Source organism: Ursus americanus, chromosome 6 (genome assembly GCF_024610735.1).
Source record: "Ursus americanus isolate L20-20 chromosome 6, mUrsAme1.1.p, whole genome shotgun sequence".
Classification (NCBI taxonomy): domain Eukaryota; kingdom Metazoa; phylum Chordata; class Mammalia; order Carnivora; family Ursidae; genus Ursus; species Ursus americanus.
Genome location: NC_142132.1, coordinates 24,332,098 through 24,357,318, shown reverse-complemented (window position 1 = coordinate 24,357,318; position 25,221 = coordinate 24,332,098). Strand labels below are relative to the sequence as shown.

Here is a 25,221-nt window from a genome sequence, read left to right as displayed (position 1 = left end):
CTCCAATCTGTATCCCCTTCAAATTTTTCCTACCAACTCCGGTGCTGGGTACACAGCAGGCATCCCATAGACATAATTAAATAGTGTGAAGACTACATCCATCAATTCAGTGTAAGTCTGGATGAGTAATTCAGAAATATTCATGCCATCTTCCATATGCTTCCATAGCCCACTGGGCTTCTATTTAATTTTTATCAGCACCTCACCTCCATGAAAAGAAGGTAGGTCGGAGAGCATCATTTCATTCTACAGATGATTTCACCAAGACCCCGAGGTTGTGAATCCTTAAGATGCTGGCAGAAAGATCTGGAGAACACAGCCAGCACACTGCTCCTACTATCAAAATCAGGGAGCTGTCGACCCGCCCTATTACCGTTTCCTGTACTCAAACGTAAGAGCGCATAACAATCACCTAAGGCTCACCGCTTGATTTCCGACATAGTGGCTCCAGGGTGAGCTGCGAGGTCCACATTTGAAATGCTCCCCCCGCCCCATGGTGATGCAGGCGATCTGGGCACCGCACCCTGAGAGGCAGTGAGAACCGGTTGACTTCACAAAAGGCGAGCTGCCCTCGGCCGCTACCAACGCCCAGGCTCCGGGCGGACCCATCTCTGCCGCTGTCCGCCTGCCCCACCCTCCAGGCCCGGGTCGGCTGCGGGCGGATTTTTCAGTCGGATGTAGACCCGGGTGCAGAGGTACCACGGCCAGCCACGACCTGGCTCCCACTTTTGCCAGCCACAGACACGGGTAGGACTTGCCACTTCGGTGTCCAGCAGCCTGTAACGCGGCCGCCCATTGGCTCAGCTTCGTACCGTTCGACCGGAGAGCTTCCAAAGGCTTTAAGGATTGGCTGGATCTCCAGGCGCCGCGGCCGGTTGGCGGGTAGGATAGCGTTCTGAGGGGCGGGTTCCGCCTGGGCCCCGCCTCCCTCTGCTGGCACCGCCCCCTGCTACCGCCCCCTGCTGCCGCCTCCGCTCCGCATCCGGTTCCGTCCGCTGGGCGCGCGGAGCTACTTCGGGGTGTCTCTCTTTATCACCTCCGCTGGGTGGGTCTGTCCGGTCTGCGAGGCATTGAAAGGGAGAAGGGGTTTGAGGTCAATTCTGGATTTGGGGATTTTTCAGGAATTTCGGGTTTGCCTAACACTTTTAAAAGAAAAATCCAACAATTTATCTTCATCAAAGTTTCATCAAAGATTTTAACATCCAGAAAAGCACAAGGTCTTTAAAGCGAATCCCTTTAGCTTCAAGAAAAAAAAGAACCTCACTAAATTGTTCTTATTTTTCTGATTTGGCTGGAGACAGGTAAAGACGACCTCGGATCAGGAATTCTCTCATCCTGCATTGGGCGCCACTAGGTTAGCTACATTACAGGGCACTGGCAGTCAGGGGAATTTGGTCCACGGGAAAGTCCTCCCTTTGTGAGCACTTACGGGACTTTCCTGCTACATTCAAATGCTAATAAAAAACATGCTTACTAGATACGAAATGCCTCTCAACCAGTATCCGAATCAATCCTCCCCAAACCACAGAATGTATTGTTACTATTAGCTCTAAATTATGGATGGGGACACCTGGACATAGAAAATGGTGTATTTCCCAAGGTCACCAAGCTAGTAAATGCTGAAAAGGTGATTCAAATCCAGCCTGAACTCTTTTAACAGTCATTCAGAGATAAGAGCTTACTTACACTTCTGCCAGGGTCTGGTCTGTCTTCATTCACTAACATTTAGAGGTTGAGCCAGGAGAGGATAGTATTTTACAAACGTTTGACTTTGGCTAATTTCAGGATCTTGAAAATCTGTCTTTGCTCATTCAAATGTTATCAATATTAAAATGTTTAAAGTTTTTTTCTTCGATCCTCCAAGCTGTAAAGAGAAATAAGATAGGAAAGCAGAATCCAGTACTTAAAAACAAAGCCTCCTTTGGCTCATTTTTCCCTAATGGGAAGATGAAGTCCCACTTCTGATAACTTTAGTGATCTTATTTGATATATTGCAGATGGGGGGGGGGGGTTGGATTGGGTAAAGGTGGTCAAAAGGTACACACTTTCAGTTATAAGTAAGTCCTGGGGATGTAATGTACAATGAGATGACTATATTTAACACTGCTGTGTGGTGTATTTGAAAGTTGCTAAGAAGGTAGATCTTAAAAGATTTCATAGGGAGAAAAATTTTTTTTATACCCGTATGAGGAGATGGATGTTAATTAAACTTATTGTGGTAATCATTATGCAATTTAGGTAAATCAAGTCACTATGCTCTGTGTCTTAAACTCATACAGAGCTGTATGTCAATTATATCTCGATAAAAATAAAACACAAAAGTCCCAAAGACATTAGAACACAGGATTCCCTGTGATCCTAACTTCTGGAGACAGTCCTGAGTTTAGGCCTATTTGACAATAGAGCCTTTTCTCTTATTTATCTCACTCTTTGAACTTGGTGAACAATTTTTGAACACCCAGTAACATAAGTTTTCGTGTAAATTAGGCTTCTGAAATATTAAGAGGAATGTCCTCCGGTTTCTGCTACTGTCAGAGATTGGTGTGGGGAAAAGAAGATTTTAAAAACTGCAAAAGGCAAACTCCACTTTCTTTCCTTTTCTCGAAGCAGAGACTTGTGTAATTAGAGTAAAGAAATTATTTCTGCAGTGGCATTCTTTTCCTAGAAGGCTTGAGTCATTATCACCCATCACTGAAGTTTCCCACATTTTCAAAACAGATCTGATTATATTTCAGGTAGCTAGAAATGGTTTGGAGTAGGTTTCATGTGGTGCTATTACTGTTTTGGGTTTTTTGGTTTTTGTTTTTTTTTGCTTGAGTGAATCAGTATAATAGAGGTATAAACATGATATAATAACATAAGAAAGAAAGTTTGCTTACAGGATTTCAAAAAGGTAGATATTGGTTCTTAAAAAGGAAGTAGAGGTAAGTCTAAAGGTCGTAATTAAAATCTTTCCAGGGAAACCATAGCATTCAGTGGTAAGATTAAAAACCACATTACTGAAATGTAGCCTGCAGCATTCAACCCATTCAGCTGGCATTAAATTGGTAACTGGTGAAATAAGTATTCTGAGTTGAATTTCAATTCTAATGTGCTTGGCAAAGCAGAATTGCAGTGCATTTCATCTTTATAGATACAAAATTGGAGTGCACTACGCTATTAAATGTGTTCTTATTCACTAATATTAGTCATTAATTTTCAAGTACACTGAGCTCTTACTATACTGAGGATGTGCACGATTTCATTCAATATTCAAAACCTATCAAGTACGTACTATTCGTGTTCTCTTTTTACAGATGAGGAAGATGAAGGTCCAAGAGGTTAGAGAGCTTGCCTAAGTGCCAAAGCCAGGGTTTAAATATAAGGCCAAGTGAGAATCTTGATACTATACTGCTTCCCTTCAGAAGAAATGTTTCCATTGTTCTGTCTGTTCTTTTCTAACTACACCAAATACACTCCCATTTTAGAGCATGACTTCCCATACACACATATACTTTTAATAAATAATATCTTCCAAATCTTAGAGTTCATTTCCCTTGAAAGGTGGCAATGAGAAGAAAGTCGGAAATACATTCTCTTCTAGCATAGTATAAAGGTGATTCTTTAAGCTTCTACTTTACAATTGGAACTCTCAGTTTGTCCATTGCTAATTCAATCATTGTCAATATAGAGCAGGGAGGGGCAGATGAAGGCCAGCAGGCCAAATCCAGTACACTGCCAGTTTTTGTACAGCCCAAGAGTGAAAAATGGTTTTTACATTTTTAAATGGTTTCTAAAAAATCAAAAAAAGAATCCTAATTTGTGCCACATGAAAATTATATGAAATTCACCAAGAGTGAGCCCTCATGAAAACTATGGACTTTGGGCAATAATGTATCGGGGCAGGGTTGTCGAGTGTAAAAATGTACCTCTCTGATGGGGTTGTTGATGGTGGAAAAGGCTGTGTTTATGTAGGGGTAGTGAGAATATGGGAAATCTCCATATATTCTCAGTTTTGTGGTGAACCTAAAACTACTCTAAAAAAAGTCTTTTAAAAATATATATAAAATTTAAATTCAGCATCCCTAAATAATGTTTTATTGGAACACAGCCACCCCCACTCATTTATATATTATCTATGGCTGTTTTCACTCTAAAATGTAGAGGTGAGTAGTTGAGACAATATGGCTGGAAAAGCCTCAAGTATTTACTATCTTGACTTTTACAGAAAAGTGTGCCCAGGAGTTGAACTTCTAGGCTTCGTAATCCTCGCTCTATCTCTTGTTAGTTGGGAGGTGTTTGACAGGTGACTTGACCATGCCAACATCAGCTCAGTTATCTTTCAAAAAGAAATTATAGAATTCTAATAGGACTATTTTAAGGATTAAATGAGTGAGTACACATAAAGCACCAAATACACGTAAGTAATCATTTATTTTTGTTTTAACGATTTCACATTCCTCTTATGACCCTCCCTTTAGAATCTGGATATATTTTCTCTCAACTCTTTGAAATCTGCTTCCTTTTTGTGGGATACATTTGTGTGCCTGGGAGTCATCTGCTTGTCTTCCAGAAGCTCCCCCATGACATGGTTATGTTTTCTGCTTTCATTTTACCACCAGTTTGTTCTTCTTGATCAGAATTAGCTCCAAAACAGTAGTCGTCCTATTACGTTATGTCTCCCAAAGTACAAAATTGTTAGCATAGCAAGTCAATTCATCTTTTCCAATACCAGATGTCTTGCTGATACATACGCATTTTATTTTCAGAGAACATTTATTCAAACATTTTTGCCATTCTCCAATTCTTATAAAGTGACAACTACTCAAAATCACATGAAGTCACTCTGACTTAGCAAAAAAAATGTAACTGAGTCACTATTCTGAAGATTTTAAAAGATTCTTATTCAATAGAAAAAAATGTTAGCCTATTAACCAAGAATTTCTGGATAGATTGGAATTACCCATTCATAAGTTACATAATTAGGTTCTGTCATTTTAATAAAGCTATTTAGATTCAACTAACATTTGAGCAGCTATTATGTGCTATATCTTTTTCAGGACTTACATTCTTTCCTCTTCACACTGTTACCACCTTTAGAGGTCAAGACAATAAGTCAGGCTTTAGACTTTTAAAGTTCTTTGACCTCACTAGGTGGTCACATTTGGCAAGTAATTTCATTTTTCTGAGGCTGTTTTCTATTTTGTAAACTAGGAATAATTCTAGCTGCCTAACTGAGTAGTCATGGGAATCAAATAAGGTAGTCAATGGAAATCATTTAGTGTGAGTGGAACATACCATAACATCCTTTCCTTCTCTTCCTGTCAATCTTATATAATCCATCGACAAGCAACTCCCATTTCAACTAAGTAGTGTAAAATTAAAGGAATTATTTTACCACCTGCTGAATTTCAGGATCTCAGCCTATCAGGGTCTGAGCAAAGACCAGATACCTCTTTTATGTAAGGTAGATGGAAGAGCTATCCTAGTGGCCTCACGTTGCTGGGTTGTTGGCTATGTTTTCCATAGCATCGGAAAGAGTTTTCTCTGAAATGTATGCTGGGGTTGGTAAAAGTTCACAAATTTGTTTCTGACTCTAGGTAAAGAATGTCTCTATTCATCACCTGTTTTCCATAACTGGGGCAAAAGCTCACAAATAGGCCCTAACTAAGAGGAAGCAAGTGTGGTCGGGTCTAGGGCACAAAATTTAAGGAGGCTCTCACTCCCAGGGTTATGCAAGATCTCAACACTAACAAGTTTTTCTTACTTATCTGCTACATCCTGAGGAAATTTGGCTTTATATAAAACAAACAAATCTTACTCATTATAGGGAGGTTGTGTCCAATTGTCTTAGAGATGCAGGAGGGAGGGCTTAGGATTGGAAAGAAAACATATCATTACCCCGGTCAAGTTTTATTAAACTCCCTTTAAAGACACGCTGGAGTTCAAATGCCCATTCTGCAGGGATTTTTTGATGTGGAGAGACCCCAGTGAATGCGCTACCCACGTGTTCAAGGCAAGGGGTACTTTTCAGGGGTTTCTTGCCCACTTCCGACTCTTAGGCTTCCAAATCGGGGGATGTGCTCTCTTGGTTAAGTTATCCTAGCTCCCAGATCACTCCCCCTCTACCCCCCTCGCCAACCTACAGGCCCCCCCCCACCCCCACCCCCGAGCTCAGTCGCTCAAAAATTGAATTTGGGGCAGGAGGAGCGCGCTGGAGCGCGGCTGTCCTCGGAGCCTGCGGCCGCGGCGAATGTTCCACGCTGCGCAGACGCTCGGAGATCATGGAGGATGCGACTAGGGCCTTGGGGAAAGGTGAGCGCCCTCGACAGGTGTCCCCGGACTGGGGGCGCCGCGTGGCTGGGAACGTTGGCTCTGGAGAGGGGCTGCACGGCCTTGGCCCCCAGGCCAGCGCGGCGGGGAGGGATTTGAAGGGATCCTCTGCACAAAAGCCACATACAAATGTGTCCTGGACGTGGGAGGCGGGGCGCGCGCAGTTCTCTTGGGGTCCCGGGGAGGCGAGTGAGCCCCTCTCCCCGTGGGCTTACGGGCCCCTGCCTCCTCCCCTCCCCCCGCAGGAAGCCTCCCCCCGGGGCCGGTCCCAGAGGGCCTGATCCGTATCTACAGCATGAGGTTCTGCCCCTACGCGCACAGGACGCGCCTTGTCCTCCGGGCCAAAGGCATCAGGTGAGAAGCCGGAGGCCAGAGCCGCACAGGCGTGCGGGGTGTTCAAAATCTGGGGCGTCCTGCTCACACTTCAGAGGGGCTCCTTGTGTCCCTTCTTCGGAGGCAAAGTCAGTAAATGGCCAGCCAAGGGCGGGTTCTGTAGCGGGCGGTCCTGAACCGCCGAGCTTTCTTCGGAGCCGTGTCTGTGCGTGAAACTTTCAGGACCGCTCGGGGCAAAGCTAACGGCGCCTACGGGGCGAAGGCTCCCTCCCGCCACGCTGCTGAAGGCGGGGCGCGGCGGCGGCTCCCCGGGCCCCCTCGGAGGCTCCCGCCAGCGGGCCGCGCCCCAGGCGCCGTCAGTGCGCTCGCCCTGCGCGGCGCTTCCCGCCTCCGACGGTTGTGCTTATCCCTCGTTCCTCCGCGCTACCCAGCCCCACTTCCACCGCTGCCCCCGCCGCCGAGGCCCAGTGTGAGTTCTTGAGGGTAGGGCTTTGTCTCTCCTTCATGAGCTAGAAGAGAGCCTGGTGCAAGGTAGGTGCTGAAACATATTTTTTGAATGAATGAACAAATCGTTCCAAACAATGACATAGAAAGAACTTCGGTCAAGAGGCGTCTTGAAGGTTCTGACATACTTGAGAAATAGGTACATTTTCTTCCAGAAGGAATTTTGTAAAACCAGCACCTGCCGAGGAGGTCTGGACATGGAAGGCAGAGCCACTTGTCTGGAATAGGGCCGGAGGGGGCGGGGGTGCAGCTGGCCTCAAAGCTGAAGTGAGGTTTTGACTCTTGGAGAGCCCGTCCTTTAAGGGATGACTTCAGCGTTTCAGATTCATGTCAGAGAGATGCTAATACAGAGAAATTTTAAACAAAATTATGTAATTCTGCTTTGTTGAGTGTATATGGAATGTATTTCCAGATTCTTCCTTATTGCTCAAGTCTCCTTGGCCCTAAGGTTACCTATTTAAAATAACAATAGCCCGATGTTTTACCCTAGTGACAAACTGATAGCTTAGGAAAGAATGTAAGTATTTCTTTAGGGCAGGGTTTCTCAGCCTTGGCACTATTGACATTTTGGGCCAGGTAGTTCTTCCTGTGTGTGTGTGTGTGTGTGTGTGTGTGTGTGTGTGTGTGTGTGTGTGTGTATGTGTGTGTGTTGGGGTGGGGTGGGGTGGGGTGCTATCCTGTGTGTTGTTGGACATTTAGCAGCATCCCTGCCCTCCATTAGCTTTGACAACCAAAAAATGTCTCCAGACATTGACTTGTGTCCCTGCAGAATGGGGCAAGATCACTCCCTGTTGAAAACCACTGCTTTAGGATTTAAGACCATCTCCTTGACTGAGCAAAGAACATACTCATTTGTTTCCTTTAATTTTTTAAACATAAGTGAGCGCTTCTGGTAACTTTATAGGCTTGAGCCTCTAATAATAATTAATAATGAGAAGAATAAGAAGGTTATTGATGCTTATATACCTAGGCACGGTCCTGAGCACTTTAGACATACCCACTCACTCAGTCCTCACAACAATGCTAAGAGATGGGTACAATTATTACCCCCATTTTACAATTAAGGACACTGAGCACAGAGCAGTTAAGGAATTTGGCCAACATCACAAGCTAGACTGCCCAGACCCCAGGCACTCTGATGCCAGAATTCAAGCTCATAACTGCTAACATTTACCATATTCTGTTGTGACCTGTTAATATCAGATTTGCATTTGCAAGCTTTAAAACATACAAAATTCTGGAATGCTGTGGTTGAGTGTGTGCGCTCTGAGTCAGACTGCCTGGCTCTCAGTGTGGCTCTGCTGTTTCCTCGCAGTGATCATGGGCAGGAGGCTCAAACTCCTGGAGCCAGGAATCACAAGGAGCGTGTGAGACAAGGCAGAGAAAACATTTAGCACATCTTAACTATGTGAATGGAGACAATGATGTTGTTATGTATTTTTCTCTGGAAAAACCTAAACTTTGGAAAACTTATTGCAAACTTAAATTTTATAAACTGGTTGCCTCTGTCTTCGGGATGAGTGTCTGCCTGCGTAAGCCTCTCATTCTTGTTCTGTCTTGTTTTCCCTTTGCTTTTTAAGACATGAAGTTATCAACATTAACCTGAGAAACAAGCCTGAGTGGTACTATACAAAGCACCCTTTTGGCCAAATCCCTGTCCTGGAGAACAGCAAATGTCAGTTGATCTACGAATCTGTCATCGCTTGTGAGTACCTGGATGATGCTTATCCTGGAAGAAAGCTGTATCCATATGACCCTTATGAGCGGGCTCGCCAAAAGATGTTATTGGAGTTATTCTATAAGGTATATCCGGTTTTTTAAAAAGTCACTTACAGTCCATTTTACTTTGTGCGTCTTTCCCAAACTGCAGTTCATTTTTTAAAGCGAAATCATTGGTCACATTGTTTTAATACTCCCTGCATCTTAGGAGGGTAACTAGTATGGAATAATAGTAGGGCTGTCACCTCTAATCTTAAAAATTAAAGGCTTAACTGATAGGCTCTTTTCTATTTCAACTAGCAGTCTCAAGAGGTATGGTTATGGCACAGTTATGACCGTGTGACTCAAGGTAGGAATGTTGAAAGAGCTGAGAACTGGTGGTGTGTTAAAGGGAATATGTCTAAAGTTTCAGGTAAAAAAATGTTGGGGTGTGAAGAAGGGAATACGTGAAAGGGGACTGCCCTTTATGCGCAGCAACAGTGCCAACTGTCCAGGAAATGTGAAGAAGAGAGAAAAGGGGGGACCTCTTGATAATACAAGAAAAAAGGATGGGGAAATTTTATGATAGAGCTCTTTGAAAAGAGCTAAAAGGCCTCCGGGACATCAGTGGCTGACATAGCTTGAGCATTTATGCTGTACCAAGCACTATCCTACCTGCTTTATAAAGGTTACTCATTTAATGCTCACAGGTGCCCTTTAGTGTGGGTACTGTTATTGTATCCATTTTCCAGATGACAACACTGAGGCTTAGAGAGGTTAAGTGCCCCGCCTAAGATTGTACAGCATGGAGTAGCGGAGCAAAGAAGGAGCGCTGGAGAACCCCTTTTAAAGCACCCTGTTTTACCATGGTGCTGTGACAGTGGATTTCTGGAACCATAGGGATGACCCTTCGAGGAGGTGGGGGAGCCTGGATGTGGGTGTTGGCCTGTTAAGTTGGAGTGATAAAGCTCCGGCTGCATTTTTTTTTTAAGATTTTTTATTTATTTATTTGACAGAGATAGAGACAGCCAGCGAGAGAGGGAACAAAAGCAGGGGGAGTGGGAGAGGAAGAAGCAGGCTCCCAGCGGAGGAGCCCGATGTGGGACTCGATCCCAGAACGCCGGGATCACGCTCTGAGCTGAAGGCAGACGCCTAACGACTGCACCACCCAGGCGCCCCTCTGGCTACATTTTCAGGCAGAGCAGGAGCACAGAGTTTCCTCAGACTTCTCCACTAAGAACCTGTGTTCTCTGATTAGGTCCCGCATTTGACCAAGGAGTGTCTGGTAGCATTGAGATGCGGGAGAGAATGCGCTGATCTGAAGCTGGCCCTGCGTCAGGAATTCTGCAACCTTGAAGAGGTACAAAAAGAGCCCCTCTCCTGGTCAGATACAGGGGAAGAAGCAATGCACGGTCCCTAGCCTGGTCACTGTGACAACCCCTGCTCTCACACACTTATTCTTCCTGCTGGTCTTTGATCAGTTCAGCTACTAGTCATCTAATTTTAACTTGTGGGTGCTTGCCCTCTGCTCACCTGCTATAGAATTATTCTTGAAAATTTGGCAAGGAAAGAATAGCCAAACTAGGGAAAGAGCCCAGATGTCCGTTGACAGATGAAGGGATAAAGAAGATGTGGTATATATATATACAACAGAATATTATTAAGCCATCAAAAAAATGAAATCTTGCCATTTGCAATGATGTGCATGGAACTAGAGGGTATTATGTTAAGTGAAATAACCCAATCAGAGAAAGAGTTATCATTTGATTTCACTCATACATGGAATTTAAGAAACAAAACAGAGGAGCATAGGGGAAAGGAGGGAAAAATAAAACAAGATGAAATCAGAGAGGGAGACAAACCATAAAAGACCCTTAATCACAGGAAACCAACTGAGGGTTGCTGGAGGGGAAGGGAATGAAGGGATAGGGTAACGATGATAGACATTAGAGGGTGTGTGATGTAATGAGCATTGGGTGTTTTATAAGACTGATGAATCGTTGAACTCTACCTCTGAAACTAATAATATGCTATATGTGAATTAATTGAATTTAAATGAGAAAAATAGCGGAAAAAAACCCATACATACCAAATTTTCTTTATCCATTCACCCATCACAGGACATTTAGGTTGTTTCCATATCTTGGCTATTGTGAATAATGATGCAATAAAAATAAACATGAGTGTGCAGAAATCTCTTCGAGATAATTATTTCATTTCTTTCAGATAATATATCAAGAAGTGGAGTTTCAGGTTCATATGGTAGTTCTATTTTTAATTTTTTGACAAATCTCCATAATGTTTTCCGTTGTGGCTATACCAGTTTATATTCCTCATACAAATTCCTGGTATAAATATATTTACGTCTGGGCTCTCTATTCTGTTCCACTGATCTATGTGCCTGATTTTGTGCCACTACCATACTGTTTTGATTCCATTTATTTTTATCTTCTCTAATTAATTTTAAAACTGTAGTTTCAATGTAAACATCTTGCATTAAATCTATTCCTAGATATTTTTTTGATGTTATTTTATATGGAATTGATTTCTTAATTTTTTTTCAGATTTTCTGTTGATAGGGTATGGACATGCACCTGGTTTTCACATATTGATTTTGTATCCTGCTCTAATATTTATTGTATATTCTTTGGGGTTTTTTCTCAATATATAAAATCATGTCATTTCCAGGAAAAAGAAGAGAAAAGAAAATCTGGCAAGGAAGGGGGAAAGGCATGTGATGAGTTTCTTCTTTCCCTGAATCACTACATTCCTTAAGGAGCTCTGCATAGTTTCTGTACCTTCTGCCAATGAAGCTAAGGTTTATATTTGTTAGGGATTTTGTCTGGCTGCTAGTAAAAGGAACCTACCTACCGTAAATTTATTTTATAAGGCTTTATTCTCTTACACAAAAAAGCCAGAAGTAGTGCAGTATAGGGCTATTTTGATAGCTTTTTAATGTTTACTAGGGTTTGAGGATCTTTCTCTCCATCTGTTCTGTCATCTAGTACAAGCCTTTCATCCTCAAAATGACAAGATAGTTGCTGGAACTGCAGCCATCACATCCAAGCTCCAGGTTGCAGAAAGGAGAACGGAGGGAAAAAATGGCAAAAGGCCATGCCCCTTTATTTAAAGTCTTTCCCAGGGGGCGCCTGGGTGGCTTAGTCAGTTGAGTGGCTGCCTTTGGCTGGGGTCATGATCTTGGGGTGCTGGGATGGAGCCCCATGTTGGGCTCCCTGCTCAGTGGGGAGTCTGCTTTTCCCTCTGCCCATCCCCTTGCTCGTGGGCATGAATGCTCTCTCTCTCTCAAATAAATAAAATAAAATAAAATAAAATAAAATAAAATAAAATAATAAAATAAAATAAAAGGCAAAAGAAAAAAAGGCTTTCCCAGAATTCCTACTCAATGACTACTTAAATCACATTGGCCAGAACTTAGTTGTAGCATAACTATGTGCGGGGGCGGGGGGGGGGGGTGCGGCTGGGAAATGTAGTCTTTTTGCTGGGGACACCTTGGATGAAATCAGGGCCCTGTAAGAAAGAGGGGAAAGTGGCTTTGGGTAGGGTAGGCAAGGAGCAATCTCTGACGGCAGATCCTTCCCTAACCTGGCAGTAATACAGCTCCTTACCCCTTACCTCTAGAATAATCTGGAAGGTGGTTCTATGACTTCCTTTATCTTTGTTCTAGAAACTGATACTTTCCCGTGATGGGTGGGTTGTAACTCTGTTGGCAGCTATCAGAATGCTGTTTTCACCCCCTTAAGGGAAAGTTGATTATCAGTATTCTTCCATTTGACCTTTGTCAAGTGGAAGCAGATTAAATTTATTTACACTTCCAGCTACCTATCTTAGATTTGTACCATTGCAGTATTTATGGAACGAATAATCATATAAGACAGACCCTCAGAAAGAAGAAAAAGAAGCTCTGATTTATAGCATTTTCTGATTTCAGTGGTGTACATACTCCCTCCCAAGGCTGATTTTGACCTACCCATGTTGTGTCTCTAAGCTCGGGGTTGAGAAGAGATGTGATCGGTGATTGGTCAGCTCTGGCACATCACTGAATAACACATTTCTGCTTTATCTTCAGTAGCTGAATCCTAGAAATAACCTGTTAACTAGCCCAGGTTTAGGCAGCTCTCACTGATGGTATTTAAGGACCTTTGAGTAAATGAGCATTCAACATTGTTTGATTCGAATGTGGCTTTGTCCCATTGTTAGCAAGAATTATAACTACAATGCAGGCAATATCAGAATCTGAAACATGCCCAGTTAGCTTGAATTATTTGATCCAATCCTCTAAATACCAGTATATTGACTCTAGGAGAGTCTAGTGAAATAGAAACTTGTCAGAATAATTTTGATAGAGAATGTTCCCTGACTTGTGTGACTCTTTTACGTGGTTTTGCATAATCAGGATTTTGTGTGAGCTGAAAGTATATTAAATATACATGGTCCTTCTGAGGGATAAGCTAGTTAGGACACCGACACATCATCTTCTGCCATGTTATTCACAAGCAAATTTACAGCCTTAAACTCTGACAGTTTCTTTTGACGTAAATGCCCTGACTTTAAAACTTTTTCTTTCTTTTTTTTTTTTTTTTAAGATTTTATTTATTTATTAGAGACAGCCAGCGACAGAGGGAACACAAGCAGGGGGAGTGGGAGAGGAAGAAGCAGGCTCATAGCAGAGGAGCCTGATGTGGGGCTCGATCCCATAACTCCAGGATCATGCCCTGAGCCGAAGGCAGACGCTTAACCGCTGTGCCACCCAGGCGCCCCTAAAATTTTTTCTTAAAAAATAGTTTCATCAAAATTAAATGTTAATCGTGCTTGTTCTATAACCACATTTTCTGTAATAGGTTCACAATTCTTTGAGATGCATGACTGCTGTTTTCATGATCAAACCAGCAGCCTCCCTGCTTGCTTTCCTGTTCTGGGGATTTTCGTGAGTTTTAAAACGACAGGGATGTCATTCCGTAACCACACTTTCTGTTTTCAAACCAACTTTCTAGTCTTTACTGAATCCGTCTCAGCGTTACTCATCTTTTTAGCTTTATTCTTTTTTTAATGCTTGTGATTGATTTCACCGTATCAGAACAGCACTGGAGCCCAGCTTCATTTTATCTGTGTGGATTTGAATGTGCCAGACCTTTCAGCGATGCTACTGCTGGCCCTCCTCCTCCCCCTCCCCCTCCCCTTCCTCCTCCCCTCCTCCCCCTCCCCCTCCCCCTCCTCCCCACCTCCTCCTCCTCCTCCTTTTTGCCAGTACCCTCATTCTAAATGTTTTCATTGTGGAGGCAGTCAGCTCAAGGGCAGTGAGAGACAGGATTTGGCCAGATTTCTCTGATGCTTCAGAAGTTTGCTCTAATTCAGTGTTTCTGTGCATAATGAAATCTGTGTTCTGGCTATTGTTTGATCTCCTGCTAGTCATCAGCAGAACTCAGTAAAAGGGAATGAGAAGGGCGGGAACAGAGATATCTCTGGAAAAACCCTGAGTGAGTGACAACCTGCCTAGTAACTGGAGGCCTTCAGCTTCGGGGGCCACAGGACACTTGATGTTTTTAATTCTTGGCATTCCCCAACCTTCTTGTGGTATCTCCACACAAAGCTTCCCCGGTCGCCAAATTTGATTACGTGCCTTGTGTGTGCGGCTGTTTGCATGAGGTCAAATTTGTATAAGTTGTATTTACAACCCCCAAGAGCATCTCTGGTTAAATATTTTCTTGATTCAAAATTTCTCCCATAACCTTAACTTTTATTCTGTCCTTTCTCCTCTCCAGAAAGAATACATTTGTGCCCAGTTAGATATCGTCTTGGTTAAGTTTTGCTATTTTTCTTTCTTAATTTTTATTAACTTCAATAATGAAATTATTTATATGTTGCTTAGTTGTTTCTCTTTTGATGTCACTAGGACAGGAAGGAAAGAAAGTTTGTATCTGGCTAATTGTTCACTGAAAATAATTTTCTATAGCCTTTTGTGTATGGCAAACTATTTATAAGCTAAATTTATCTTGTTATCAACTAACTTACCGTGTCTACAAACTAAACTCATTGTTACTAGCTATTTTTTATAAAAGCTTTATTGACATAATTCACATACCACAAATTCACCCTTTTCAAGTACACAGTTCAGTGGTTTTTAGTGTATTTACACAGTTGTGCAACCATCACCACTAGTTAATTCTAGAACATTTCATCATCTTAAAAAGAAATCCCTTAGTCATTAGCCTTGGCTTCCCATTTCTTCAAAACCTTCTCAGCCATAGGCAACCACGAATTTACTTTTTGTCTTTACGAATTTACCTGTTCTGGACATTTCATATAAATGGAAACATACAATGTTAGCCTTTCCTGAGCTTCTTTTACTTAACATAATGTTTTCAAGGTTCATCTTTTATTCCTTTCTACGGCTGAATAGTATTGCATTGTACGGATATACCGTATTTTGTTTATCCAACATTTGATGGACACTTGGATGGTTTCCACTTTTTGGCTACTACAGAGAATGCTGCTGTGAGCATTTATGTACAAGTTTTTATGTTGGACACATGTTGTCAATTCTCTTGGGTTTGCTCGCTGATCTAGCGTGTCTACTAATATGTCATTTTTAGTCGTGACCGCCATCCTTCCACACCACGGAAGTGATTATCCTCTATTGACAGTGGCTAATTGAGTGGTTTTAGTGCTTTTGTGACTTTGGTAACTCCATCCGTTGTCCAATTCTGACAGCTGCTTTCTAGGTAAACTAATACTTGCTGTATTTCTGTGAATAGCCTTCTGCTATACCATCTACCACCATGTAAATAATAGAATAATAATTATTCCTATTATTTAGAGCTTAATTTTACTCTTCTCCAATTGTAAAGAAATACTTGTTCATTAGAGAGACTCTGGAAAATACAGAAAAATATAGAAACTCAGACAAAAAAATCCATAATCCCAGTCCCCAGAAACAACTACAGGTATCATTTTGGACTTTTTGTTTCCTGTTCTTTTCTGCTATGTGTATTTTTATGCAATTAAAATTGTCCTATATATAGAACTAGGTTACATTAGGATGTAAAGATCTTCCCATATTTTTATAATATATCTGTAAATGCTTGTTTATATGTATAAGAGCGTTTATTAGAGAAGCATTATTTATGAGGGTGAAAAATTATAAACCTTAATGTATATTAGACAGGGGTTGGTTAGATAAATGATGTTCGCCTTGTGGAATTCTGTACAGCAGTTTAAAATGAATGAGGTAGATTCATGTGTACTGACATGAAAAGATTGCCTAGAAATATTTAAGTGAATTACACAGTAGTACAGATGGCATGATCCCTTCTTTGTAGAAGAAAACAGATGTACACAGGTGTATGTATCCATGTAAATAAATGTCCAGGAAAATGCCTAGAGAGATACACATCACACTCCTAATAGAGGCTGCTACTGGGAAAGGGATTAGTACTGGGATGGGAAGGAAAAGTGGGTAAAAGCAGGGATGGGGAAGGGCAGATCTTTGTCATTTAAACTGCTTTCTAGCATTTGAATTTTTTTAAATAATGAGAATGTATTTCTGTATTACATGTGTGATCTTTAAAAATAGAAGAAAGGTCACTTTCAGTCTACATAATTTGCCATGTGTATAAACTGGAGTTATTTATCCAGCACCCCATCAGGAATATTTAGAGTTTCTAGTCGTTTACCGTCCTGAATGGTGTTGCAAGAAACAGCAGCTTTTTTTGCATAAAAAAACATTTTCTCTATTTGAGAATGTCCTTGGGTCAGACTTCCAGGAATGGAATTACCAGATCAAAGGGTATGAACTTTGAGAGGCTTGAGCTGTGTTTGCTAAATTGCTTCCCCAAAGACTTGTGCTGTTTGCTCCCCCACCAGCAGTATATAAAAATTCTCTTTGCACTTCCCCTTTTCACTGTGGGGAGATTTCATTAAAGAAGATATTTGCCTGCTTTGGAGAGAAGCAGTAGTTTTTCGTTGCTGACTTAATTTGTATTTCTTTGATTGGTAGTGAAGTAGATGAGCTTCCCTGAAATCTACGCAATCTCTCTGTGTTTTGTTTGTGAAAATGGTCTGTTACCCATCTGTCTATTAAGATCTTCCTGATTTTCCTTGTTGAGTTGTAGAAGTTCCTCTTAATGAGTTCCTTATACATAAAGGATATTTGCCTGTTTTTCAAAAACACGTGGTTTTTTTTCTTTTGTTTTTAACATGTAGTCTGGCTTATCTTTTTTGTACATAATAGAAATACAACATTTAACAATATTGTGCTAAATAGGTCTTTCCTGTTGTGATTTCTTCCACAGCTTTTACGGGTAAGAAGTCATCTTCCCATCTAGGGGAAATTAAAAACATTCACTTGTATTTCCATCCACCATCCATCACTGTAAAGGTGTTCGACTTGTCAAGCGTTGGCCTCCTCGCTTCCCTGGCTACTACTGTACACATATATGCTGACGAAAGGAGGACGTCCGCTAAAAGGAGTCCAGCATAGAATTTTCAGGATGGTCCTTTAATCCCCAAATGTTGACAGATGGCATTCTGAATCTTCATAAGGGACTCCAGGTCATAACTGAGGAGCCGCAGGAGGGGCGTGTTCTGTCCCAGACCCCACCTCTGAGGCTTCGTTCCAGAGGAGAAATGGTTTTATGTCCTCCCAAGTTTGTTTCCGTACCGCTGGTTCATTTTACAGGGAATCGGTTTGTTCTCCTTAGCGCCACCTCAGCTCCATTCAGTGTAACAGGAACCTGAAATTTGACGTCTTGAGAACCTTCTCTTACTTTTATGGACTCAGGATTTCTGCCCTGGAGTTGAGTGTTTTTCTGCTGCTTCTGGGGAAGGGCCCGCCTTGCTTCTGTATTGGCAGGTGGTTTTGTGTCCTTAGAGGGCCAGGGGTGAGGGGTGAGGGGGGTGGGGTGGCGATGAGAGGGGGTAAGGGTGCGGGGGTGGATGTTGCTTCTTAGGAACCGTTTCCATCAAGAAAAAACGCTTTCTCTGTTCTCCAGCAAGGACAGCAGCGACTTTACAAGCCACTGGGCGGAGGCCGTGACAGTGGCGCAGGGCAGAGACCTCTCCGGGTTGAGCACAGTTGGTGAAGCTGATGCCAAGCTTCACTACCCAAGCTTCCAAGATGGAAGCTTTTTAGAATGCCTCGTGTGAGGAAGTCTGGGATTTGCTTCTGCTTATGATCTTGCGTCTCTCCCAAAAACTTATAGATTTCTCTTACCTCTTTGGTGAACCTCCTGGGGGAGCCATGGCCAGGGCGCCTCACCACCGATGGCCACTAGGGGGAGCCCGACGCGCTTCTTCCTTCCACCTTCTGCCTCTCGCGAACCTCTTTTGGGTCCTCCTGGGGGAGCCCGAGAGGCCCTCGAAGAAGAGACAAGGGGCTCTTGCATCCGGGCTTTTTCATGCTCAGCGGGTGGAAATCCTACTGTCTTATTTTACTGTTTATCCTAAAATCTGTTAGAGATGCTAACTGGCTGTAAGAAAGTGACTGAGTTTAAACTGAGAACACAGGAGAACTATTTTAGTAGAGTTGCCTGAAGACGTTCTTACTGATGGAATAGAAGAGGAAAAAGGAATTTTGTAAAAATTTTAGTTTTAGTCATCTCTACACACAACGGGGGGCTTGAACTCCTAACCCTGAGATTGAGAGTCCTGCGCTCTACAGACTGAGCCAGCCAGGCATCCCAGGAGAGAATTTTGATAAGGTTTTGTTTTGTTTTGACCGTGATTTAGTCTCATCTCCCAGTGGGGTAGGTGCTCTGGCGAAGCCCCTGAGACCCTGTTTGAGAGAGAAAATAGGACTGGGGAGGCAGTTCTCACAGGGAAGCTCACAGCTGGGCCAGCCTTGGCTGTAGAGGGGCAGAGGCTTTCAGAGTTTGCTGATTCTCAGCTTCTTGCTGATACTTAAATTTAAAGAACAAACAATTCACAAGAGGCTTGGCAAAGCTGCTGTGATTAGAGTCCTTATATTTACATATTTGAAGTTCAGGGACACAAGGGCTGGCTCTCCTCTGGGAATAAATAAGGAGAATGCTGTTTTTGTCTTAGCTCTGCAGGACCCAGAGAGCTCCTTTAACTCCGTGGGGCTGTTTCCTCTCCTGAAAAGCGAGAGTCTCTTTGTGCTTCCACCGGAGAGGCAAGAATCCATCCCCGCTCATCAGCATGTTTTCCTCTCCCCTTCAGCTGCCAGGAAACTCAAGTCAAATTCAAAGCTTTATTTAAGGAACTCTGCAGGACCCCGGGCTTGATATCTTGATGTCATTTTCCTTCCTTGTTTTGACCTTCTGTTCTAACTTTTGTTTTTCTCTCATCTTAGTGTTTTATTATTTTCCATTTTAATATTTTATGCTATACATTTTTCTTTACACTGCATCTCTGATCCCTTGTGTAGTGAGCATGGTGTAAATAAATGGTACAATGGGAGGGGAGTCCCACTAGAGGAGTTCTGGTGACCCCGCCCATACTGATGTTCTGTGATTGTCAAGGGAAAGGCCACTGCACATGTCTGGAAGGTTATCAGGTTCACATGGAAGGGAGCTCTCCCACTGAGGGTCTTAAAGATTTCAAGAGGGGCGCCTTGGTGGCTCAGTGGGTTAAGTGTCTGCCTTTGGCTCAGGTCATGATCCTGGGGTCCTGGGATGGAGCCCTGCATTGGGCTCTGCTCTCAGCGGGGAGTCTGCTTCTCCCTCTCCTTCTGCCCCTACCCCTCTGCTCGGGCTCTGTCTCTTGCTTTCTCTCAAATAAATAAATAAAACCTTTAAAAAAAGAAGAAGAAGAAAGTCCGAGGGAATGTGAATATGTATTTTGGGGGTGGGAGAGTCTGGCAGAGGATAAGTGATGCCTCACCTATTTATCCATATGCTCATCTTGACTTTCTATTGTATCATGTACTTCGATAGGGCTTGACTTACTTTGAGTATTTATATAAGAATTAATTGTATCTATGGGGCACCTGGGTGGCACAGCAGTTAAGCATCTGCCTTTGGCTCAGGGCGTGATCCCAGTGTTATGGGATCGAGCCCCACATCAGGCTCCTCCGCTGGGAGCCTGCTTCTTCCTCTCCCACTACTCCTGCTTGTGTTCCCTCTCTCGCTGGCTATCTCTATCTCTGTCGAATAAATAAATAAAATCTTAAAAAAAAAGGAATTAATTGTATCTATAACATCATGTATATTAAAGACATACTCCTACTTTGAGTAAATAAAAAGCTTTAAAAGTATATACTAAATAAATACCAATTACTAAGCAGTTATTCACTTTCAGAATATTACTTTACCAAAGGACCTATCATGGGTTCCAATAAATGTCCATATATGATCTGTTTTGACAAGGACTTTCCCAGGAGCACTGCTGCTCTGTAAACAGAAAAGCTATATAGATGTTCCAGGGCTGATCGATTTAGATTTCATTCTCGTCTGTGCCGTGAAGGCCAATAATAAGCTGGAGGTATATGTTTTGAAGCCAGGGTAAAAGTTTGGGTAATTATTATCCATTTGTGAACATAAAGAAGATTGGATGCTGTCTGGAATCCATAAAAACTGAACAGTTTGTTCCTTTCTGCTGTAACTCAGATCTGTTTTCCTTATGCCTTAAAATAGCCTCTGTTTTGAGTTTTCATTGGCCAGATTCCACTGGTTTAGTACCATCCTGTTCGTTTTCTTGAACAAAGTGATGCTACCTAACGTTTTTTCAGACTTCCGACACTAGTCACGGGAACTCCTCCGCGCCATATTGGGGGATAATGAAAACTTGGACTTTAGGGCAACAAGATTTGCTTTCTCCACTGAGAGGGGTGGCGGGTGGGGGACCTGATCCATCGATCTTTTCTGTCAGAGATGCGTCTGCTTTCTAGATGTAACTTCGGACGTCTCTGTGCTTTCTCATCGTAAGAGCTTATGTTTATTCATGCATGATTACGTCACTCCTCACCATAACCTCTGGGGTGGGCGCTATTTTACAGATGAGAAAACTGAGGCTTGGAGGAGGAGGTAGGTAGGTAAGTTGCCCGGATTCCATTTTGAATAGGAGGACCAGGTCTGGCTGCCCCTGAGCTGACATTCTTAACTACAACTGCAGACTACATGAGAGAGTCCATAAACTGGAGTATGAGCAGTGAAGCCTGAGCAATAGAGACAGGAATATAGAAATCCAGATAAAGGACATAGGAAGCCGGCTCTATAGCTATAGGGAAGTATGTAGTTGACTATGAGTTATATGGGTCAGAGAGAGTTGTTTGCTTGATTTAATTAGGTAATTGGCACCGTACTTTTCTCTTTGGAAAGACCTGGCCCAACAATAACCTCTACTAAGCATTTTTGCTTTTAAATTTTTCAACTACTTTTTTTTTTTTTTTTTTTTTTTTACTGTATTTTGGCTGTCTGTTAAGAGTATATCTGTTTGCTTTACGGTCCATCTATCTGGGTAAACTTGTCCCATTTGGAAATGAGAAATTCTATTTTAATGTAGAAAGTTGGTAGTGTTGAGTGGCCAAAAAGTGTGAAGTTCAAAGAGCTAAGATAAAAAGAAAATATAAAGACAGTGTTGAGATTTGAGGGCATCCACTACAATAGCATTTGCTCTTTCCTGTGTTAGTTTTGAATCAGGAAATAAGTCTAAAGAGGAAGACCTATAGAGACCATGGTATCCCCTTAATTATGGATAAAGTGGATCCTGGAAAATGGGGATCGCAACTGCAGCAAGCAGGGTTGCTAACGAGGTGCCCTCCCTCTCAGTCATGGGCAGTGCTGGTGTGGGGCAGGGCCCCTGTCTCCAGGGACTGAGCTCCTCCTTGGAAAGCTTAGCACTTGGAGGAACCTTCTCGAGGCTAAGAGATCAGGGCTGTGCTCCCTCTGCCTGGGTTTTCCTCCAGATTCCGTAGTCAGATGAGCTACTCCGTTGTTCCAGTGCTGAAAGGGGGGAGGGACTGAGCATGGCTGGGAGTTTGGCCTTAAAGGAAGTGGAGGAAACCTCAGGAAAAGGGCAGACACATTGTGTAACAAATTGGAAGGAGAATCAGAGCCTTGGTTCTCCCTCTTTGGGAATCAACTTGATATCTGTATTTAGCATCTATAAATATGTCAGCAAGTAAGTAAATTAACTTGCTTTTGTTCTGTTTAAACTTTTAGATTCTTGGCTATCAGAACACCATCTTCTTTGGTGGAGACTGTATATCCATGATCGATTACCTCTTTTGGCCCTGGTTTGAGCGGCTGGATGTTTATGGAATCGCCGAGTAAGACATTTGACTGTGGGGCTGCACTGGGTAACAAACAGAGTGACCAGCCATTCACCATGGAAATGTAGGGATGTTTAAAGTAGAAGAAATTACCCGGTGGACTCAGGGAGACCGTGTAGGGTCCCCAGGCAGAACACGGGCTTTTTTCCCATGATGCTCAGAGACGTTGAACTTGTGTGGGCACCTGCTCTACTCCTGGCCAGTCACAGGGTGGGTGCCGGACAATTCTGGCAAGGGGGAACCAGGTCGTGCTGAGACAGAACCGCTTCTGTACCCTCACAATGTGCGGGCTCGAATCCACCCAGCAGTGCTCTCCCGCACCTCCCACTTTGGCTGTCTCCGAAGGAAGGTCAGATAGAACATATTTAGATATTCGAAACTATGTGTCAACATAAACATTACCAAAACCTGTCTTGTCTGGGGACGGAGTACGGAACCATGGCCCTGGAGCCCTCCCCTCCTGGATTTCCCGCTCACCAGTTGTACTGTCTTGAGCAAGTCGCGTGTATATCCTAAATCTCCATTTCCTGATCCAACTTTGGAAGGGCTCGGTCAGCTCCATTATTTCAAGGTTTGATGATGGTTTTGCTGATTTTTAAGAAGTGTTTTTGGAAACTCCTTGTCTTTACTTTTTTCAAACTCCCTAAAGTGAAATCTAAGAATGACAGGGGGTTGTCTCTTTGTGGGTGAACAGTGAAGCCCACACACTTTATTTTTCCGGAGCAATCGGTCCACAGGTATTTTGACGGTGTTGTTAAAAGCACCAACTTCTGTAATTCAAAACGCACACAGCTGTTTCCAAAGTAAGATTTTCCTCCATATATGGTCATGATCAGTTGATAATAAGGTAACTGAGATAACTTTGTGGCCCAAATAAACCGATCTTTTGTGTCTTGCGAATCTAAAAAGCAACGCGTGCCACGGTTCCCGATGGCCTCCCTTTCAGACAAGCTAACGGCTCTTTCCTGTCCTGCAGCTGTTTGAACCACACGCCAGCACTGAGGCTCTGGACAGCAGCCATGAAGCAGGACCCCACAGTGTGTGCTCTTCTCATAGATAAGAACATTTTCTTGGGCTTCTTGAATCTTTATTTTCAGAACAACCCTGATGCCTTTGACTATGGGCTACCTTGCTGAGCCCCAGTCCACCCCTTCACCATCCAGAATTCCCAAGCATGTCGTGACTGCATCAGAAATTGTTTTGGTGGGTCAGTCAATCTCTGTTCATTTTCTTTGAGGTTCCCAATAAACGTGGAGACAGAAAATGTATTCTTTCTGATAATCCATTTGTATGACTCTTCTGGCCCATACCTTCTCATGATTCCCTAGAAATCTCTAGTGCCCAGTGCTAATGTCCAAGCATTAGCCTGGGAGCCTGAGTGCCTCCTGGCTCCTTGGCCTTTGGCCCAGTTTGACCTCCACATTATTGGTGCTGATGCTAATATGGAGGTTCGAGGCGTGCCCATCAGTGATGTTCATCACCCCAGATTGGCACCGTCCACAACCTCCCTGGTGAGCAGGAAGCTAGAGAAGAGGAGGAAGAAGAAAACACTCCAGGTCCAAATGCTCTCCATTTGGCACACGAAAGCTGCCGTCCATATGGGCGTGCGTGAGTGTCATTCGCGTTCCCACTCAGGCGTGGGCCAGGGAGACACCGAGGGTCTTATGACTGAAAGAGTTCCAGAGCAGGAAATGAAACACCCGTTGTCCGTCCGGACTAACGACGTCAGGATTTCACCGGTGCTGTCAGGGCTCAGGATGGCTCACAAAATGTTCTATAGCCGACATCCTGCCTTGAAAAAATAAACACGCCCCAAACACAGTCACAGGCAAAGGTCACTTGGTTGGATTTGCGTCACACCCACTTTCAGTTTGCCCCAACAAATGCCTCTGGTTGCCTGTTGTGTACCGAGCCCGGGGCCATGTCGGGGGTAAAGATGACAAAAACGCGGAGGCCCCTGGTCATTCTACTCTTTTTGGTTGAGGTTTGAAACCGAGTGCTTTGCAGCTGCTTGTCTGGGCCCCGTGTGGCACCTCTATGCTCGGCCCGGCACTGCTCTCCACCAATGGTGACAAAGATCCCAGGAGGTGGCCGGGGGTGCTGGCAGGTACCAGAGCCTGGAAGCTTCTATCACTTGCCCCCTAGGAGTGGGACGGGCCTGTCCAATGCCATTTGATCTCAGGGTCTAGGGATCAGCCTGTGATCGTTTCAGCTGTGTTCACGCCTCATCTTTTCTCAGTCTCCCGGCCGTGCGACAGACCAGGCAGGGGTGGGAGTGATGTTTTGAGCTGTCAGTGCCCACTGAGAAGCTGTCTGCAGCCCCTGCCTCTGACTCAGCCCAACCACCCCAGCTTCTCCCCACGTCTCAGCCCGGCCCCGCCATCTGCTGCCTCTGGGTGGATTTGGACTCATGTAAATAGCTCCCAGTGTGACTTCGAGCCAGTTGGACAGAAGCAAGCCTGCTTGGTGAGGTGGCCTGGTGGCCAGAACAGGCTCCACGTGACACGGGCAGTCTGCTGTGCCCGTTGCCACAGTCCCTGAGCCAGTGCAGAGTCAAGGCTGCGAGTCACATTTTCCTCGTTTCTTTGCTGCGCCCCCGTAGCCTCTGCTAGGACTTGGGGACTGATCGGTCTCTGTGGGTGTAAATCCTGTGTGCTGGCGAGTATTTGGCGTGAGACCAAGATCGCTGTTGACACAACAGATAATGGCATGTCTTTGGATGACCAAAACCAAAGATGTTCTGTTTGGGGCTCTACATACTAATTTGGAAAGCTTGAAAAACCAGGCTACACAGGATGAGAAACGTGCTCGTGGGGAGAGGTTGCAGGCTGGTGGCGCACAGCCCAGTTTGGGGTGTGGATGCCTTTCGGCCAGGCGTGCTTTCTGTAGTTGGCCTTGGTCACCTGCACTGCCGTCCACGTCTCCCTTCTCACTCCTTTGCGTCACCCGTCTGCCCCGCCAAGGACTCGGTTGTCAACCTCTGGATAAAACTACAAGGATTTAGCCTGGAGACAAGAGGCAATTAAATCATGCTCCGTGAGGAGCTTTTAAAATACTGTGTCTTTTATTGTGGGAGACGGCAGAAATAATATATCAGGGTTTTAAAAGAAATGCAACAATGAAAAAAA

The 25,221-nt window shown here is 43.7% G+C and overlaps 1 protein-coding gene across 1 annotated transcript; it reads left to right on the top strand.

Annotated features, from left to right (window-relative positions):
• Nucleotides 1-507: 507 nt before the first annotated feature.
• LOC123795938 (glutathione S-transferase omega-2) lies at nt 508-23,361 on the top strand. The gene is made up of 7 exons (XM_045803060.2): nt 508-882; nt 6,184-6,294; nt 6,558-6,666; nt 8,730-8,952; nt 10,106-10,207; nt 21,984-22,090; nt 23,070-23,361. Exons 2-7 carry the CDS (start codon nt 6,264-6,266, stop codon nt 23,227-23,229), a joined length of 732 nt encoding a protein of 243 aa, XP_045659016.1. The 5' UTR covers nt 508-882; nt 6,184-6,263; the 3' UTR covers nt 23,230-23,361.
• The last annotated feature ends 1,860 nt before the right edge of the window (nt 23,362-25,221 follow it).

Coding starts and splice junctions, on each gene's coding strand:
- LOC123795938 (XM_045803060.2), top strand. CDS start 6,264: ATGGAGGATGCGACTAGGGCCTTGGGGAAAG. Junction 6,667..8,729: donor CTCCGGGCCAAAGGCATCAG/GTGAGAAGCCGG, acceptor TTGCTTTTTAAG/ACATGAAGTTATCAACATTA. Junction 8,953..10,105: donor TATTGGAGTTATTCTATAAG/GTATATCCGGTT, acceptor TTCTCTGATTAG/GTCCCGCATTTGACCAAGGA.